At 42.6% G+C, this 21,561-nt stretch overlaps 1 protein-coding gene across 3 annotated transcripts in view; it reads right to left on the bottom strand.

The window, feature by feature from the left end:
• Positions 1 to 21,561, bottom strand: part of ADGRL3 (adhesion G protein-coupled receptor L3) — an 807,408-nt gene that overhangs the window by 724,496 nt on the left and 61,351 nt on the right. For all 3 annotated transcript variants that reach the window (XM_044305816.1, XM_044305825.1, XM_044305834.1), the window contains exon 2: positions 33 to 246. In XM_044305816.1, coding sequence (XP_044161751.1) covers positions 33 to 246 — 214 coding nt within the window. The remainder of the gene's footprint in view (positions 1 to 32; positions 247 to 21,561) is intronic.

Raw genomic sequence — 21,561 nt, 5'->3', positions numbered from 1 at the left:
CAAAAGATTAAGCTAAAACTAAAAAATAATACCTCTGTGACATTATTTTGTAGGCATCTGGAAGATAACACCGAATGTTTTCCATCTGAGCTGGATCTGAGTCACAGATTTTATCATCTGTTCTTCCATAGTTGGCACTTTCAATCATTATAACATCAGTTCCTGGACAACGCAATTCTATGGGGTAGCTTTCACATGACAACTCCCTTCGAACAACTGCCATAGGAATTGGAGCTCTACTGAAAGCTATAAAAGAAAAGAAAAAAATCACGTTAGTACTTTACCAGTGCCCTAATCAAAATGGTCAAGGGTTCTGAGAAAACGTAAAGAGGTTTTTCGGTGCAAGAAAAAGACAAGTCCAGGGGTTGCTGCACTCAACTCCTGCAATTGTCAAATTTGTTGGAAATTTGTGGACAGAAAAAACTATGATAAGGTAGATTAAGGGTACAGCTAGACATGGAAGATATTTACCGCCACAGATTTTATCCTTTGTATTGCGATGGTTGAAACCCGCTATGGATATAGGGTACAAATCTGCAACAGACTGATTGTTTCTACTGTATGTAAATGGGAAACCTAAAGACCCTATACACAAGCAATTTACTGTAAACTGTCAAGGATTTTTGCTACATATAAACTCACCCTAACATAAAAGTCTTAAGTTAATACACATGTCAAAGATGAATTGTGGCTAACCTTTTGTCTCTGTTATGGAAAAAAGCAACTGGATGACTGGCACAATCATAAGGAAACTATGGATGGCTAGTTGTTTCTGTCAAGCCGGCACTGGGCTTCTAATGCTGTTTCTAGATCTCTGAATGTCAAGTAAACTAATGTCAGTCAATAGATACTAGGTACTTAAAGTAACTCAGTGGACACCAAGTCATCTACCTAACTACCTCACCAGTGCCACCTTTACTCAGGGGTTTATTGGCCATAGATTACTAATAAGCTAAATGGTTCATCCTGCTTGGGACGAACCCAATTTGTTCATCCACATAACTATTTTCATTGTGATTCCTATCTCTGTAATAAAATATATTTTGTGTAATAAGGCTCTTTCAATATCGCCGCTGTTAACACAAGACTGTATTTGTCTCGCGAATGCGCCATTACTTTGAGTAGCAGCATATGCATTAAAGGACAACTGTCATATTTTTATTTTATTTGCTAGGTTATTAGAGCTAGGCATGTATACCTGAGTTAGTATGTCAATTATTGTCAAAAGATCTGTAATAAACTTATAATAACAGCTTTCATTAATGTCTCCTGTCCCTTTCCACTGCTCCCTTAAAAAAACGTTGCTATGGGTCATCTGTCTATGGCTAGGAAGACAGAGGGGCGGTCCTTCACACTGCTTGCCTGCATTAGGCTTCAGAGTGAGGAGGAGTGTCTCTCAGTAATCCAATCTGATTGGCTGGCAGGAAGCTGCTGGCTACAGCAAGTTTGTATGTGACCTGAGGGAATGCAGTTTTGGCCTCAGAGAACTGGCAGAGGAGCCACCTTGAGAAGATCCTCATAATGTAGTATTCAAAACAGCCGTAACTAAGGGGAAAACTCGAGGAAAACAGTGTTAAGTGAAGAAACTAAAGATTGCTTTATGAATAATGCTGCTGCAGCAGTAACATATGCTAAAATAGATTTTTTTTTAAATGAAAATATGACAGTTATCCTTTAATGTATTACATAACAAACCCAAACCTGGATTTGTGCCTCGAGCTTGGTTAAGATTCATTATGCCAGTCTCGTGGCCATATTGAAATAAACTCATCGGTGGCAATGCATTTTTATTACAATTTAACAGCTACAGGACCGCCGTATGCAGGATTGCGTCCTGGCGGCGGCCCTGCTCTTCTGGGTGGACGCATATACGCGTCCTCCCGCGATAGCCGAGATTTCCTGTGAACGCGCGCACGCTCACAGGAACGGAAGGTAAGCGAGTGGATCTCCAGCCTGCCAGCGGCGATCGCTCGCTGGCAGGCTGGAGATGTGATTTTTTTTTTTAACCCCTAACAGGTATATTAGATGCTGTTTTGATAACAGCGTCTAATATACCTGCTACCTGGTCCTCTGGTGGTCCCTTTTGTTTGGATCGACCACCAGAGGACACAGGTAGCTGTGTCAAGTAGCACCAAACTCTACTACACTACACTACACCCCCCCCCTGTCACTTATTAACTCCTTATGAACCACTGATCACCCCATACAGACTCCCTGATCGCCCCCCTGTAAGACTCCATATAGACGTCCGTATGATTTTTACGGATCCACGGATACATGGATCGGATCCTCAAAACACATACGGACGTCTGAATGGAGCCTTACAGGGGGGTGATCAATGACAGGGGGGTGATCACCCATATAGACTCCCTGATCACCCCCTGTCATTGATCAACCCCCTGTAAGGCTCCATTCAGACGTCCGTATGTGTTTTGCGGATCCGATCCATGGATCCGTAAAAATCATACGGACGTCTGAATGGAGCCTTACAGGGGGGTGATCAATGACAGGGGGTGATCAGGGAGTCTATATGGGTGATCACCCCCCTGTCATTGATCACCCCCCCTGTAAGGCTCCATTCAGACGTCCGTATGTGTTTTGCGAATCTGATCCATGTATCTGTGGATCCGTAAAAATCATACGGACGTCTGAATGGAGCATTACAGGGGGGTGATCAATGACAGGGGGGTGATCAGGGAGTCTATATGGGTGATCACCCCCCTGTCATTGATCACCCCCTGTAAGGCTCCATTCAGACATTTTTTTGGCCCAAGTTAGCGGAAATATATATATATTTTTTTGTTTGTTTTTTCTTACAAAGTCTCATATTCCACTAACTTGCGTCAAAAAAAAAATATCTCACATGAACTCACCATACCCCTCACGGAATTCAAATGCGTAACATTTTTTAGACATTTATATTCCAGACTTCTTCTCACGCTTTAGGGCCCCTAAAATGCCAGGGCAGTATAAATACCGCACATGTGACCCCATTTCGGAAAGCAGACACCCCAAAGTATTCGCCGAGGGGCATATTGAGTCCATGAAAGATTGACATTTTTGTCCCAAGTTAGCGGAAAGGGAGACTTTGTGAGGAAAAAAAATAAATAAATCAATTTCCGCTAACTTATGCAAGGAAAAAAAAAATTCTATGAACTCGCCATGCCCCTCATTGAATACCTTGGGGTGTCTTCTTTCCAAAGTGGGGTCACATGTGGGGTATTTATACTGCCCTGGCTTTTTAGGGGCCCTAAAGCGTGAGAAGAAGTCTGGGATCCAAATATCTAAAAATGCCCTCCTAAAAGGAATTTGGTCCGCTTTGCGCATCTAGTCTGCAAAAAAGTGTCACACATCTGGTATCGCCGTACTCAGGAGAAGTTGGGGAATGTGTTTTGGGGTGTCATTTTACATATACCCATGCTGGGTGAGATAAATATCTTGGTCAAATGCCAACTTTGTATAAAAAAATGGGAAAAGTTGTCTTTTGCCGAGATATTTCTCTCACCCAGCATGGGTATATGTAAAATGACACCCCAAAACACATCCCCCAACTTCTCCCGAGTACGGCGATACCAGATGTGTGACACTTTTTTGCAGCCTAGGTGGGCAAAGGGGCACACATTCCAAAGTGCACCTTTTGGATTTCACCGGTCATTTTTTACTGATTTTGAATGCAAACTTCTTCTCACACATCTGGGCCCCTAGAATGCCAGGGCAGTATAACTACCGCACAAGTGACCCCATTTTGGAAAGAAGACACCCCAAGGTATTTTGTGATGGGCATAGTGAGTTCATGGAAGTTTTTATTTTTTGTCACAAGTTAGTGGAATATGAGACTTTGTAAGAAAAAAATAAAATAAAATCATCATTTTCCGCTAACTTGTGACAAAAAATAAAAAGTTCTATGAACTCACTATGCCCATCAGTGAATACCGTAGGGTGTCTACTTTCTGAAATGGGGTCATTTGTGGGGTTTTTCTACTGTCTGGGCATTGTAGAACCTCAGGAAACATGACAGGTGCTCAGAAAGTCAGAGCTGCTTCAAAAAGCGGAAATTCACATTTTTGTACCATAGTTTGTAAATGCTATAACTTTTACCCAAACCATTTTTTTTTTTTACCCAAACATTTTTTTTTTTATCAAAGACATGTAGAACAATAAATTTAGCGAAAAATTTATATATGGATGTCGTTTTTTTTGCAAAATTTTACAACTGAAAGTGAAAAATTACTTTTTTTGCAAAAAAAAATCGCTACATTTTGATTAATAACAAAAAAAAAGTAAAAATGACAGCAGCAATGAAATACCACCAAATGAAAGCTCTATTAGTGAGAAGAAAAGGAGGTAAAATTCATTTGGGTGGTAAGTTGCATGACCGAGCAATAAACTGTGAAAGTAGTGTAGTGCAGAAGTGTAAAAAGTGCCTGGTCATTAAGGGGGTTTCAGCTAGCGGGGTTAAAGTGGTTAAGTCCGGAGATAGATATCGCAATGAAAAGGAGTAACAAATCCGGTTTATCCAAACCAGGATGAATCGATTCACTCTTCACTAACCTAGACCCTACAGGAAAATGCCGCAGGTGCCCTCCTGAATTCAACTGTATCACCATCCTCAGGACACTTGAACACTGTGGCGCAGGTGGCAGTATTTTGTGCTGCACTGTAGTGTTCGGTTCTGTTGGGATGATATATTGTTAATTTCCATGGTATTTCTGGCCCTGCCCACTTCTGTTGTCTTTGTCTACATATGTTGGTTCTGCCTACTTGTGTTGCCCCACCTTCTGTCAATCTCGACCCACTTACAACATAGGGCCACTTTTAGTTTTTAAGTTTTTCCAGGGCCAATTTAAGATCCTAGTCCACCTCTGCCTTTATTTTCCTACAACACCAATCTACTTACTGAGAGGTGGCAAGAAATAAAAGCTACCAAAAGCTTTTTCAACAAAACACCCAACAAGATGAAGCTGACATCCCCAGGGTTTACAGTTCTGAATGATGTTGTACTAAAAGCCTCTCACCACTTTTCCTACTGTACATATTACATCAACTTGACCAAAAGTAGTCTTTCTGATCATCTGCAGACTTCAGCTTTATTATTTGTTGCTTTAAGTGTAGTTTTTATGACAGTTTTGTAGTAGGGGCCTCTGTCCTTCACAACATACCTACAGAACAAGGCAATGCAGGACTAGAGAATACATTCGTAACAGATGCCTCCAATTTCTCCACCATTTCCTTTGCAGTTTTCTTGGGATTCAGTTGAGCTATTAACACTAATGTTTGTGCCTGCAGTGTCTGTCCTGATATATTTAGCAAGCCTGCACCAGTGCATTGAGCCGCTGAAAACTAGCTCAAAGCAGCGGAGAACGTTGCGCAAGCGCAGGAATGACAGGGATGTGGTGCATATGTGGAATTAGATCTTGTGCCCAACATCATAGGAATTAAAACTTCTATCAATGAAACGCTAAGGCGCAGGAAATGAGGCACGGTGAACTTGACTTCAATCGAGAAAGCCACTGCCCCCTTGACTTCAAGAGCCTAATTTACATAACACTGGCAGGGGAATAAAGGTCTTTATTCTGGAATTAGGTGCCTTTAACATGAAGGAGTTTAATATGCGTTTCTAGGTGGCAGGTCCCTTTAAATACAAAATATTGTCCTGGCATGCTATAATTGACTCACTCCCCCTTTCACCTCACTCTGGCCGCAGTGATGGCCTAAGTTAAGCAAGACTGACTGTCGTGCTAAAATTCCAAACAAAGAGGAAGTTAAAGAACTATGGCAGATTATGGTACAATATATGAAGAGACTTCAAAAATTCAGAAAACCATTCAACAATTTTTCTTTATACATAGATTATTCACATATAGGTTAGTGTACCTTTTAGAGAACAGTCCCACATAGTCGTGGCTGCATGCTGAAAACCATGCTAACCACATGCTGTTACCAAAAACATCATGCAAACACTTTCTGACAATCATGCAACTTTCTGACAATCATGCAACTTTCTGACATTTGATGTACAACAGGTGACCAGTATCTGTCCTCCAATCACCCCCTGTAGCAAAATCACGGGTGCTGATCAGTTGTTATGATCGCTAGAGGCCTTGTGCTCATGGCAGGGCATAATAGGAAGATGTCACAAGCACCACAGTATGCAATACGAAAGTTAAGTTTTTAAAAAATATATATAAGAAAACTGAAGTATAAGGGCCGTTCACACTACTCATTACAATAAAAAAAAACTGTGTAGCAAAAAGAAGCAGTATGCTCCTTCTTGGAGTGGAATCTGCACTGATTCTCCCATTAAAATTAATGAGAAGCTGAAAAAAATGCACCAAGACTGCAGAGAAAATCAGTGTTTTCTCAAAATCCACCCACAGTGTAAACATACCCTAAAGCCTCATTCACACGTCAGTGTTTCACGGACGTGTGCTGTACGTCTTCTACACGGACAGCACACGTCCTTATTCATTTTAAAATGTGTATTCAGACATCAGTTTTAGCATGGTCCGTGGGTCAGTGTTTTTAGCATGGATTCATGCTCTATTTTGTACGTGTTCACAGATCCATCACGTCCATTATAGTCTTTGGGTTCGAGAAAACCACGGATACCATCTATGTTGCATCCGTGTTTCATGGATCATTAAAAAGAGATGCTTTGAAAATTAATTTTCAGCTGTTCAGTGTCAATGAAACACAGATGCAACACGGACAGCAAAAAACTGACACATGGACCCAACACATATCCTTCACCAACAGCTTCATGGATGCATCACTGACCACCTGCTCACGAATTTGAGGACTGGGACGTGTGAATGAGGCTTAAAGGGAACTTGTCACCTGGATTTTGAGTATAGAGCTGAGGACATGGGTTACTAGATGTCCGCTAGTACATCCGCAATACCAAGTCCCCATAGCTCTGTGTGCTTTCTTTGTGTAAAAAAAAAAACACAATTTGATACATATGCAAATTACCATGAGATGAGTCAGAGCTTGAAAATATGACTCTTCTCTGGTCACACAAGTAAGATATGACTCTTTTATGTTAATTAGCAAAAAAGGCGGGAAGCACAAAAATGCATAATACTTATTGAATTCGTCTGCAAATGAAATTAAAAGTGTAATTTATATGTTTAGGGTAACAATGAACATTTAGAAACGCAGTAGAGGTGACAGGTTCCCTTTAAGACATTCAAAGCACACTCTTTTTCAAATTTACATAAATAAACAATAAAAAACATAATTAGTATCACCACTAGAGATGAGCGATGTTTTGAAAATATTTGCATCTCTTCTGTGTTTTGGACAAATGCTGACCAAATACTGATGCAAAATACTCACCATGTGAAAGAGGACTTATGCTCAATTTGCATCCGTTAAAAAAAAAGCCTATCACATGGTCAGTATTTTTAAGTCAAAACCAGGAGTGGGTCCAAAACAAGTGCGTCTGTGTTTTGGACGCACTCCTGCTTTTGACTTACAAATACTGACCATGTGAAAGGGGCCTTACAGATGCTCAAAATACAAGATCAATTTTTTTCTTCTTCTGAGGGTTCAGAAGAACTGAAAAATGAACGGTGGACAAAGAGGGGCGATAATGGCCCCATAGCAGAGTGGGGAGGGGGGTCAGCCGCACTGGCAGTAACAGTGAGAATAGTGGTTGAATGACAGAGTGGGAAGGGGGGTGGCAGCAACAGTGCCAGTATTAGTGACAACAGTGGCCCTGGGACAGAGTGGGAAGGGGTGGGGCAGCAGCAGTGGCATACAGCACAAGATGGTAGCTGATAACAGTAGCACCAGAGCCCAACAACAGCAGTGTGATAGCAAGGGCCAGTGGTATGCATATCCTTGCAAAATGGTGGTAGCAGGACATGGCCAGAAGTAATTTTTTTACTTTATTTTTTTTACAGTTTATTTAATAACTATTTTTTCCCTTAGGGGTAGAACCTGGGATCTTTTAATCCCTTGTCCTTTTCACCTTAATAGATCTCTATTAGGGTGAATAGGATCTTACACTGTACTTGTTGCCCTGTGCTCTGTGCACACAACAGCAGGTAAATGACCATGGCAGCCAGGGCTTCAGTAGAGTCCTGGCTGCCATGGTAACCGATCAGAGCCCCAGGATTACACTGCTGGGGCTCCGATCAGAACTCCCACTGCCACCAATGAGAGGATGCGAGGGGACTCTGTGGCCACTGCCACCAACGACTTTAATACTGTGGAGGGCGCACTGCACCACCAATGTTTAATATATAAATACAGCCGGCGGCAGAAACACATTGCCGGCACCCGACCTCTGACAGGGCACTGCGATCAGCGACAGTTAACCCCTCAGGTTAATTGTGGCGGATTGCAGCACCCTGCCAAAGGCAGGGTGCCGGCAATGTGTTTCTGCCGCTTGTATTTGTAATGTATTAAACGTTAGTTATTATTGGTGGCACAGTGGCCACAGCCCCTCCCCTCCTCCGCCCCTCTGCGCTCTCATTGGTGGCAGCAGCACAGGGGGGGGGGGAGACTGCTTCCTTCTCCCCGTGCTGCTGAGGGAACAAGGCGCGCTCATGTTCTCTGATACTGGGCTGTGCAGTAGCACAGCCTAGTATCGATAAGAGGAAAATCCCGGTATCGTATCAATACCGGGACAAAAGTATTGACTGGGTATCAAAAGTTCGATACCCGAAACAACCCTAGTCATAACACTACAGTATTATCATTAGTGACAGAATGATCTATTCTGCTGCATCCGGCACCAGTGTCTGGAAATCCTGGTTGATCGATACTTGATTCACCTTTAGTCTCTTAACATTTTTTGGGGAAAGGGTTCTCTTAGGGTTAACTATGCCCCCAGCCGCACTGAACATCCACTGTGGTGCCACACTACTGGCTGGGAAGGAAAGCATGCAAACCCAGCCACTTCAAGTTTGCATGCCCAGTAGTGCAGGGTATATTTGATCATGGTTGATCGGGTGCAGTCCAAGTAAGCCACCACCTGCTGGCTGAGGTTCTGCTACATGACCCACTGCTGTTGCTGGTGGATGGTTTCTTCAGAAGGAGGCTGAAGAAAACTGCTTATCAGAGACTCCAGACTTAAGTTGCTACTTTTGGAGCTGGTGCTGCTCCTGACCCCCACCCCTAGTCATGTCAGTGGAGCGTGAGTGTAGAGGGTTACCCCCGGTCAGACCTTCCTGAGGACAGGCAATGTCGTTTGTAGGCAGTGTTCAACCAACTACACAGCATGTCTCTACCGTAGTCCATTTTTGCATACCTCTCAGAAGGTCTAACAATGTAGATAGCCAGTAGTCATCCCTCTGCTGAATCCTGATAATGTGGCTCTCACTACGCAAACAAGAAATCATGCATCTGGCCATTTTCACAAGGGATTCGGAGGGCCTCCCTGTCTCCATCCCCACTGCATACTGCCACGGTCTTTCAGGGTCATTTGCGTCATCTTCATTGTCACCCTCCAGCACCTCCTGATCCTCTCCTGTCACTTGGACAAATAAACCATTTATGTTGTGTCTGTGAAGGTTCTCATTTATCCAGGTCATGGTATATCTGTAAAGAAAAAAATCAAGGCAACTGGACTTACTGTAGATTTCTTGAAGAAAATCTACAGTAAGTCCAGTTGCCTTGATTTATTCTTTACAGATACATTTATGTTGTGTAAAAAATTCCTGGGCATTTATGTCCTCCTCCTTGTCCTCATGCTCCTTCTGTCCCCTCGCCAATCATATTTCTCAGCATACCCACTAGGATGGGAAGGAGTGGAATGACATCATCCCGTAGTTCTGCCGAATGACAAATAAAGTGGCCTTCTTAAAGGGCCTGAGCAAGCAGCACGTGTCACGCATAAGCGGCCACTGGTTAACGTGTAAGTTACACCAAGGAGTAAACCTGCCTGTCTGCCGCATTAAGAAATTGTACAGGCAACATAAGGAGCATACAGTTCCAAAGGGTGGGAAAGTCACATATTAGGCGATGTTGGGGAAGACTATTTTGCCTTTGTAGCTCAAGGAGTATGTGTTTTGCAAAGTAAGAGTGGATGAAGTGCATGAAAAGTCTCCTAGACATTTTTAACAGCTCTTGCAGCTTAGTGGAAGACTTGAGGAGCTGTAATAAACAAAGGCTTTGTACAAATAGGCTTTGCTCCCCTGAATCCAACCTTGTATATATTTTAAAATGCCATGCCTAATTCTAACTTTTGTTAAATATGCAAATTAGCTTTTCCCTTCACAGAGTGCATTTCCCTTCCTTCAACCCTCCCAGCCATTCCCTCTGATGTTTGATTGAAAAGCCAGGCATCAGCTTCATCATCTTGTCTGGCCCTGTATCCTTAAGCAAGTGCTGCATGATTAGATTTTGCTGCATGGCACATTAGAAAGGAGACCGGACCAGGCAAGATGACAGGTATAGTAATTAAAACTTCAGACGGATCTCACAAACGGAAACCAAAACGCCAGTGTGAAAGTAGCCTAAAATATACAGGGTTGGATTCAGAAGAGCAAAGCTGCTTCAATATGGCCTTGGTTTATTACAGATGCTGCTGATAACAGACTCCCTTAAGTGTAATGCAATCCAGTGAGAATGTATTAGGCGTTTAGTAGGCCATCAGTCTAGTACACCCAGGCCTATAGCTTTGTAAAATTATTAAGTGACCAAATAACAAGACCGTAAACACACCCTGTAACAAGTTTAATGGTTTCTGGATCTTGTATAAAAAAGATGTCATTGGCTGCAGATTATATTTAATATTTGTATTTATTTGCTCCATATAACTCAGTTCTTCCAGTCTAAATACTTTTGCCACTTACTTGACCCAATCAGAGTAGTGGCCACATTCCACCAATATAATGTGATTACTTTAGCACATTTTAGGTGTAAATGTAGCAGCATGTGGGCAAATTTTATCAATGATATCTCCAACCTTCTCCCAGAAAGTATTGATTAGGCAACACCCCTACCAACTATGCAAATAGGAGCTAGTCAGGGATAGGCACTTCCAACAAGTGGGAGGCACAGAATCATAGATGTTATTCTATAATATTGGTGCTTAACTGATAAACATGTTATCCTAGAAAGTAATACACCTGGAAGGACCACAGCAGTGAGTATTTATCTGCATAATTTCAGAAGAGGAGAAGCTAGTCCCTTATTCCCTCTCCCAAACACAAGTATATAGTAGAACCTCTTTAAGGGGTTGATCAATCCTGTTGGAAGAAATACATGGAGGGAAAAAATACTGCTATATAACACAGTACACAGGAAATCTGTTAAGAGAGAGAGTGAATTTACTTAATATTTTCTTCCATTGTATTCACTAAGGGATATGAAATGCCAGATAAAAAGCAGATTGACAAAGTAAACTCCAAATTAAAGCTTGCCTGTCTGGCACATAAAGAAGTGCTGCACCATCTTAGATTAAAATAGACAAATCACCTGGTCCCAGACATTAATTAATTCTCATTTTCCACGGAAATTAAGTTTTGTAATAGAAAGACCCTCATTTATAATATTTAAGGTCTCTATAATGACAAGACTATGTTCCACAGGAGCGCTGCATAGCAAATTTGGTGAAAATATAAAAAAAGGAGTCAAAAACAGAGCCTGGTAACTATAGGCTGGTAAGCCTAACATCTGCTATGCGTAAACTGTTTAAAGCTTTTCTAAGAGATGCTATCCTAGAGTATCTCAATGAAAATAAGTGAATAACACCGTATCATCAAGGCTTCATGAGGAATCATTCCTGTAACACTAATTTAATCAGTTTCTATGAGGAGGTAAGTTCTGGACGGGTGAATCATTAGATGTAATATATCTTTATTTCTCCAAAGCATTTGATTCTGTGCCACATAAAAGGTTGGTACATAAAATAAGAATATACATTTTTGATGACAATACTAAACTGTGTAAACAAAGGAACACAAAAGAAGACAGTATAATCCTATATATGGATCTGGATAGATTGGAATATTAGGGCAGAGAAGTAGCAAATGAAGTTTAACACTGACAAATGTAAGGTTATGAGTAGCGATGAGCGAATTGAAGCTGCCAAAGTGGAATTTGATCTGAATTTTCGGAAAAATTAGATTTGCACTGAAGTTGAATTTCCTCACGCTTCATGGTAACGAATCACATTTTTTACTAAAATGGCTGCTGCACATGTTAGGACATGGTGCAAAGAACTCTGGGAAAGAGAGATCACCCACAATGCCATGCATGCAGCCAATCAGCAGCCAGCCAGCCCTGTGAAGTCACAGCCCTATAAATAGCCGCAGCCATCAAGGATTCAACAATTAGTCCTGACTTTGCTGGCCAAACATGAATTCACTGAATATGACTGAAATTTTTTTTTTAGTGACCACTTTGTGAATCTGATGGTGGAGCAAATGAACTTGTTCGCCCAACAGTTCATTGCTCAACACCCGGGCTCCTTTTTGGATAGGTCCCGTGGCTGGACTCCGGTCAGTGCAGCTGAGGTGAGGACGTTTTGGGGCCATGTGCTGCACATGGGCCTAGTAAAAAAAACAGTGTCAGGCAGTACTGGAATGGGGACGTCCTCCACCAGACCCCACTCTACTGTATAGCTATGACACGTTCCCGTTTTGAGGCCATTCGAAAATGACTGCATTATGGAGATAATGCAGCATGTGTGTGTGTGTCCCCCTCGAGGTGATCCTGCCTATGATCGACTGTACAAAATCAGGGCAGTCATCAATAACTTCAGGGCCAAATTTTTGGAGACCTATGTAACTGGAAGGGAGGTCGCTGTTGATAAGTCTCTCATTGCTTTCAAGGAGAGACTCATTTTCCACCAGTATGTTCCCTCTAAGTGGGCGAGGTATGGCATGAAGCTGTAAAAACTTTGTGAGAGTGCCTCAGGGTACACTTACAAGTTTCATGTGTACAAGGGGTGAGATTCCAGTAATGAACCCCCACAATGTCCCCCCCACTCTGGTTGTAAGCGGTAAACTTATTTGGGACCTTATGCACCCACTGCTAGATAAGGGTTTACACCTGTACATGCATAACTTTTATACTAGTATCCCCTTGTTCCAGTCCCTTGCCGCCAGATCCACGTCCGTTTGTGGGACCGTGCAGAAAAAGCAACGTGGCTTCCCAACCCACCCCCTCCAGGTACCTATCCCCAAAGGTGAGACCCGTGCCCTTACCAGTGGAAACCTGTTGCTAGTCAGATAAGATGTCCTTGTACTGTCCACAATTCTCGTTAACGGCATCAACCCTGTCCCTGTGCGAGGTACCGCGGCAACAGTCCTCAAACCCGATTGTATCGTGGACTAGAATCAGTATATGGGGAGGAGTTAATCTCTCTGATCAAGTCCTCAAGCCATATAACGCCATGTGCAAAACCCGGGCATGATACAAAAAATTTGCGGTCTACTTGGTACAGGTTGACTTGTACAACTCTTTTGTGCGGTTCCGGAGCGCTGGCAACACAGGGAAATTCCTGCAGTTCTACGAGGCAGTCCTCAAGGCCCTGATCTTTTCTGACCGGAAAAAGAGCAGGCCGGAGTAAGTCAGGAAATGGAGGCGCACAGATCATCCCTGGCCAACACTATCCAGGTGTGGTTCCAAAAAATGCAGAGTGTGTCACAGGAGGGGGATATGGAAGGACACTACCATTCATTGTGACACGTGCCCCGATCATCCGGACCTCTGCATTGATGTTTGCTTCAGGGAGTACCACACTTCCATGGAGTACTACATTTATAATCCCCTTCCCCAATTTTAATTCTATTTGGCAACAATCGTCCAGAAAAAAACAAAAAAAACAAAACTATGGCTCTCAGACTTTGGAGACACTAAAACATTTTTTTTTTTTTCAAAAGTATTTAAAAAAAAAAAAAAAAAGTGTACATATTAGGTATCGCCGCATCCGTAAGAACCAGTACTATAAAAATACCAGGTGACCTAACCCCTCAGATGAACACAGTCAAAAGATTCTATAAAAAACGGAGTAAAAAAAGCCAATTTTTGTCAATTTACATCACAAAAAGTGTAATAGCAAACAATCAAAAAGTCATATGCACACCAAAATAGTGCCAATAAAACTGTCCTCTCAAGCCGCAAAACAATTAGCCCTTATCTGAGACAATCAGCTGAAAACTTTAAAAAAAACACTGACTCTGACTAAATGTTTTTTTTTTAAAAAGGATATAGTGTAAAATCTAAATACACTTAAAGTAAACATATTAGGTATTGTCACGTCCGTAAGTATCTGCTCTATAAAAAAAACACATGACCTAACCCTTCAAATGAACACAGTCCCAAAAAAATTAATAAATAACAGCTATACTGCTGCCAAAATAGCTATTCTATGCCAAATTTTCCAATTGCATCAATTTTTTCAGTTAACAAAGCAAGGCTTATGTCACAACCAGACAGCTGAGAAGCTCTGACAGAGGCCTTTCAGAACCTCCTCCTTGAGTTCTCTTTGTTGTGCTGTTCAGTTCCTCATCTCGTTAGCCTCTCTCAGCTGTCATGGAGTTGGACTGATTGCATCCCTTTAAAATCCGCCCCATAATGCATTACTGGGCGGCTTATACTACTTCCTGGAGTGTGTGTGCATGCTGATCTTGTTTTCCAGTCTGCTACAAAGTTAAGTGCTGAACATTTATCTGTTATTTTCTGTTTGCTGGATCCCAGGTGACCCTGACTCCCTCCGTGTCTGGTGTAGGGAGTCGGTGGTGGTGTCCCCTCACTATTGTAGGGTGTTCAGGGGTTATATAGTCGAGGTACGTGGATATGCAACCTTTCACCTCTGGGATCCTTGCATAGGCTGAGCAGCCAGGGAAAGTCTCAGGTCTTGTGCAGGGGTCTCCCTTTTGGTTCCGTAGCTTTGGATCCACTCAGTCATATATGCATGTTGCTTTGTCTTGTTTCCTGTACACCGTCCGTGACATTATAAGCCGCCAAAACCGTCTCAAGCATGGATCCGGTTTCACTTTTGGCTGAACGCTTCCAGGGTCTTTCATTGGAGGTAGCTGATCTCCGTAAGACTTTTTCTCAGCTTCAAGTGACCGGTTCAGCTTGCGTTCATGGAGTTTGTTCTGAGCCTAAGATCTCGCTCCCGGATACGTTCTCTGGGGGTAGTGAGAATTTTGTGCGTTTTAGAGAGGCTTGCAAACTCCATTTTCGCCTTCTTCCCCATTCCTCTGGTGATGAGGAACAGAGGGTGGGGATCATTATATCGCTGCTCAGGGGTAACGCTCAGTCCTGGGCATTTTCGCTGCCGGAGGGGGCACCGGCTAGACTAGAGTCTAGACTACGTCTATTATGCCAGGGTAAACAATCCGCAGAAATATACTGCTCAGAATTTCGGAGATGGGCAATTGATACTGGTTGGAATGATGCTGCACTCCAAAGTCAATTTTGCCATGGTCTTTCAGAGGGATTGAAAGGTGCATTTGCCTTTCATGAGAGGCCTATTTCTTTGGACTCTGCTATGTCTCAGGCCGTTCGTATTGACAGGCGTCTTAGAGAGAGAGGAGAGATGTCCCCTTCCTGTCATACTCAGTCCCAGGACAGTGCAGCGGTCCCATTCTGTGCGCAGGGGTCTCAGTCGCTGTCAGCCCCTTCTGAGCAGGAGCCCATGCAGCTGGGGTTGATTGCTTCTGACAATAGAAGATTCAGCTCGCATGGGAGGGTTTGTTTTTGTTGTGGAGGTATAAATCATTTGGCAAATATTTGTCCCTCTAGGAGATTCAGGCAGTTTTCTGGGAGTAATAAAGAAACAAACAGGAAAAAAATCTTTTAAAAATGTTCCGTCTGTTACTATTGGCAGGGTTGAGGCGGAAATTGAAGGTTTTCCGTTTGCTTGTAGTTCCCGTTTTGACCTGCCGGCTATGGCGGCGCTAGAGAGCAAGAACATTTTTTGTGAGATTTTTGTGGATAGTGGAGCAGCGGTCAATCTCATTGATAATCAATTTGCGATAACTCATGGTTTCCAGGTGCGCACTTTGGGAAAGGATATTCCTGTTTTCGCTATTGATTCTGCTCCACTTTCTCAGAAATCATTAAAGGGCATAGTTCACAATATCCGTTTAATTGTGAGTGATGCTCATGTTGAGGATGTGTCATGTTTCGTCCTTAGCGGTTTGCCTACTCCTCTAGTGTTGGGGCTACCCTGGCTCACTAAACATAACCCCACCATTGATTGGCAAGCGAGGCAAATAAATGGTTGGAGTGACTTTTGCAGAGAGAATTGCCTCACGACATCTGTTTCTGAGGTTGCTACTAAGACTGTACCATTTTTTCTCTCTGAATTTTCGGATGTCTTCTCTGAGAGTGGAGTTCAGGATTTGCCCCCGCACAGGGAGTACGATTGCCCTATTAATCTCATCCCAGGCGCCAAACTGCCTAAATCTCATTTATACAATCTTTCCTAACCTGAGAGAATCGCTATGCGTGCTTTTATCTCAGAGTCTGAGAAAAGGACACATACGACCCTCGAAGTCACCTGTTGCCGCTGGTTTTTTCTTTGTTAAGAAAAAAGATGGTTCTTTAAGACCTTGTCTGGATTTCAGGGAGCTGAACAGTATCACTATCCGTGACCCTTATCCGCTTCCTCTGATCCCGGACCTGTTTAACCAGGTTGTTGGGGCTAAAGTCTTTTCCAAATTAGATCTAAGAGGGGCATACAACCTGGTCAGGGTCAGAGAAGGAGACTAATGGAAGACGGCCTTCAATACCCCTGAGGGCCATTTTGAGAATTTGGTTATGCCTTTTGGTTTGATGAATGCCCCAGCCGTTTTTCAGCATTTCGTGAACAGCATTTTTTATCATTTGATGGGAAAATTTGTATTAGTGTATTTGGATGACATTTTGATTTTTTTCTCCTGATTTCAAAACTCATAATGAACATTTACGTCAAGTCTTGCTCATCCTGCGGGAGAATAAATTATATGCGAAACTGGAAAAATGTGTGTTTGCGGTTCCAGAAATTCAATTTCTGGGGTTCCTTCTCTCCGCTTCTGGTTTTCGCATGGACCCCGAGAAGGTCCGCGCTGTGCTTGAGTGGGAGCTTCCTGAGAATCAGAAGGCGCTGATGCGGTTTTTGGGCTTTGCCAATTATTACAGGAAGTTTATTTTGAATTATTCCTCTATTGTTAAACCACTCACTGATATGACCAGAAAGGGGGTAGATTTTTCTTCTTGGTCAGTAGAGGCGCGTAAGGCTTTTTCTAATATCAAGGAGAGTTTTGCTTCCGCTCCCATCTTGGTGCAACCTGATATTTCTTTACCCTTCATAGTTGAGGTTGATGCTTCTGAGGTGGGTGTGGGGGCGGTCTTGTCTCAGGGTTCCTCTCCTGCCAAATGGTGACTGTGTGCCTTTTTCTCGAAAAAACTCTCCTCCGCAGAGAGAAATTACGATGTGGGAGATAGGGAATTGTTGGCCATCAAGTTGGCTTTTGAGGAATGGCGCCATTGGCTAGAGGGAGCCAGACACCCTATTACCGTATTTACTGACCATAAAAATCTGGCCTACTTGGAGTCAGCCAAACGCCTGAACCCGAGACAGGCCAGATGGTCTTTGTTCTTTTCTAGGTTTAATTTTGTGGTCACGTTCCGCCCTGAAGTTAAGAATGTGAAGGCAGATGCCCTGTCACGTTGTTTTCCGGGAGGCGGGAATTTTGAAGACCCTGGTCCCATTTTAGCTGAAGGTGTGGTGGTCTCTGCTCTTTTTTCTGAATTGGAGGCAGAGGTGCAGGCAGCCCAGTCAGAGGCTCCTGATCTTTGTCCTCCTGGGAGGTTGTTTGTGCCTCTCGCTTTAAGACACAAGATTTTTAAGGAACACCACGATACGGTCCTTGCTGGGCACCCGGGGGCAAGAGCCACACTGGATCTCATCGCTCGGAGATTCTGGTGGCCTGCGCGTTGTAAGTCGGTTGAGGGTTTTGTGGCAGCCTGCGAGACTTGCGCTCGTGCCAAAGTCCCTCATTCACGGCCATCAGGTCCTCTCCTTCCCTTACCCATTCCTTCCCGTCCTTGGACACATCTATCCATGGACTTTATAACGGACCTTCCTCGGGGAAGACTGTGATTCTGGTGGTGGTGGACCGTTTTAGCAAAATGGTGCATTTCATCCCTTTTCCTGGTTTGCCCAATGCTAAGACGCTAGCGCAGGCATTTATTGATCACATTGTCAAATTGCACGGTATTCCTTCAGACATAGTCTTTGATAGGGGCACGCAGTTTGTTTCCAGATTCTGGAAGGCTTTCTGTTCTCACTTGGGGATTCGGTTGTCATTCTCTTCTGCTTTCCACCCGCAGTCGAATGGCCAGACAGAGCGCGTCAATCAGAATCTGGAGACATATCTGTGCTGTTTTGTGGCGGAGAATCAAGAGGATTGGTGTTTTTTTTTTCTTTGCTGAGTTTGCTTTAAATAACCGTCGTCAGGAGTCCTCTGATAAGTCACCATTTTTTGGTGCATATGGGTTTCATCCGCAGTTTGGGACTTTCTCGGGAGAGGGGTCTTCTGGTTTACCTGATGAGGACAGATTCTCCTCGTCTTTGTCATCTATTTGGCAAAAGATTCAGGATAATCTAAAGAGCATGAGTGAGAGATATAAGCGTGTGGCAGATAAGAGACGTGTGCTTGGTCCGGACCTGAATGTTGGTGATCTGGTGTGGTTGTCTACCAAGAATATCAAATTGAAGGTTCCCTCCTGGAAGTTGGGTCCTAGGTTTATTGGGCCTTACAAAATCCTGTCTGTCATCAATCCTGTTGCCTACCGTCTTGATCTTCCTCAGACTTATGTTTTTCATAAGTCCTTATTGAAACCTTATGTTCAACCCATTGTACCCTCGCCTTTGCCTCCTCCTCCGATTATGGTTGATGGGAATCTTGAATTTCAGGTCTCTAGGATTGTGGATTCTCGTCTTGTCCGCGGTTCTATTCAGTACCTTGTTCATTGGGAGGGTTATGGTCCTGAGGAGAGGATGTGGGTCCCAGTGACAGACATTAAGGCCTCTCGTCTCATCAGGGCTTTCCATAGGTCCCATTCTGAGAAGGTGGGCTCTGAGTGTCCGGAGTCCACTCGTAGAGGGAGGGGTACTGTCACAACCAGACAGCTGAGAAGCTCTGACAGAGGCCTTTCAGAACCTCCTCCTTGAGTTCTCTTTGTTGTGCTGTTCAGTTCCTCATCTCGTTGGCCTCTCTCAGCTGTCATGGAGTTGGACTGATTGCATCCCTTTAAATTCCGCTCCATAATGCATTACTGGGCGGCTTATACTACTTCCTGGAGTGTGTGTGCATGCTGATCTTGTTTTCCAGTCTGCTACAAAGTTAAGTGCTGAACATTTATCTGTTATTTTCTGTTTGCTGGATCCCAGGTGACCCTGACTCCCTCCGTGTCTGGTGTAGGGAGTCGGTGGTGGTGTCCCCTCACTATTGTAGGGTGTTCAGGGGTTATATAGTCGAGGTACGTGGATAACTCAGTCATATATGCATGTTGCTTTGTCTTGTTTCCTGTACACCGTCCGTGACAGCTTAACAGTCACACAAAACTCTATGGAAAGGAGCGCCATATGGTGTTTGGAAGGAAGATTTTGCTGGACTGGTTTTTTGACACCATGTCCCATTTGAAGCCCCCCTGATGCACCCCTAGAGTAGAAACTCCATAAAAGTGACTCCATCTAGAAAACTACACCCCTCAAGGTATTCAAAACTGATTTTACAAACTTTGTTAACACTTTAGGTGTTCCACAAGAGTTATTGGCAAATGGAGATGAAACTTCAAAATTTAAATTTTTCGTAACCTTGCCTCACAAAAATGCAATATAGAGCAACCCCAAAAAATGTACCCTACAAATAGTCCCAACAAAACTGCCACCTTATCCCGTAGTTTCCAAAATGGGGATACTTTTTTGGAGTTTCTACTCTAGGGGTGCATCAGGGGGCTTCAAATGGGACATGGTGTAAATAAACCAGTCCAGCAAAATCTGCCTTCCAGAAACCATTTGGTGTTCCTTTCCTTCTGCACTCTGCCGTGTGCCCGTACAGTAGTTTACAACCACATATGGGGCGTTTCTATAAACTACAGAATCAGGGCAATAAATATTGAGTTTTGTTTGGCTGTTAACCCTTGCTTTGTTACTGGAAAAAATGGATTAAAATGGAACATTTGCCCCAAAAAAAAAAAAAAAAGAAATTTCATCTCCATTTGCCAATAACTCTAGTGGAACACCTAAAAGGTTAACAAAGTTCTTAAAATCAGTTTTGAATACCTTGAGTGGTGTAGTTTCCAAAACGGGGTCACTTTTTTGGAGTTTCTACTCTAGGGGTGCATCAGGGGGACTTCAAATGGGACATGGTGTAAATAAACCAGTCCAGCAAAATCTGCCTTCCAGAAACCATATGGTGGTCCTTTCCTTCTGCGCCCTGCCGTGTGCCCGTACAGTAGTTTACAACCACATATGGAATGTTTCTATAAACTACAGAATCAGGGCAATAAATATTGAGTTTTGTTTGGCTGTTAACCCTTGCTTTGTTACTGGAAAAAATTTACAAAAAAGTTTAAATTCTGAAATTTAATCTCTATTTGCCAATATCTCTCGTGGAACACCTAAAGGGTTAACAAAGTTCTTAAAATCAGTTTTGAATACCTTGAGGGGTGTAGTTTCCAAATTGGGGTGTTTCTATAAACTACAGAATCAGGGCAATGAATATTGAGTATTGTTTGGCTGTTAACCCTTGCTTTGTTACTGGAAAAAATGAATAAAAATTGGAAAATTTCAGAAAAATGTCAAGATTTGCTTCTAAATTTCTAAGCCATGTAACGTCCCCAAAAATAAAATGGCATTCCCAAAATTATCCAACCATGAAGTAGACATATGGGGAATGTGAATTAATAACTATTTTGGAAGAATTACTATGTATTATAAAAGTAAAGTGAAACTTGGAAATTTTTTAAATTTTTAATTTTTTTAATAAATTTGGTATTTTTCTATAAATAAATTTTTTTTTTTTTTACTCCATTTTATCAATGTCATGAAGTACAATATGTGACGAAAAAACAGAATGGCCTGGATAAGTAAAAGCGTATTAAAGTTATTCACACATAAAGTGACACTGGTCAGATTTGCTAAATATGGCCTGTTCCTTAAGGTGAAAATGAGCCCGGTCCTTAAGGGGTTAAAGCCCTTTTTGGTGTTTATTAGTGGGGGGGGGGGGGGGAATTTTCATTGCCGTTCACGGCTGCAGTTATATGTTCGAAAGCCTTTTTTTGTTGTGTATTAGTGGGGAAAAAGAAAATGGGTTTATTTGCCGTTGTGTGGTGAAGTGAGAAAATGAAAGCCCTTTTTGGCATTTATTAGTGGGGCAAAATAGGGGGTTATTAGATGTGTGGTGAAGTGAGAAAATTACAGCCATTTTTTAACATGTATAAGTGGCAAAAAAAATATATTATTTGCCGTTAACAGCCGTAGTTATACAGTACAGACCAAAAGTTTGGACACAACTTCTCATTCAGAGAGTTTTCTTTATTTTCATGATTATGAAAATTGTAGATTTACACTGAAGTCATCAAAACTATTAATTAACACAT

This window comes from Bufo gargarizans, chromosome 1, assembly GCF_014858855.1.
Source record: "Bufo gargarizans isolate SCDJY-AF-19 chromosome 1, ASM1485885v1, whole genome shotgun sequence".
NCBI lineage: Eukaryota > Metazoa > Chordata > Amphibia > Anura > Bufonidae > Bufo > Bufo gargarizans.
The sequence above is the reverse complement of the archived record's forward strand: the minus strand, read 5'-3'. Positions and strand labels throughout refer to the sequence as shown.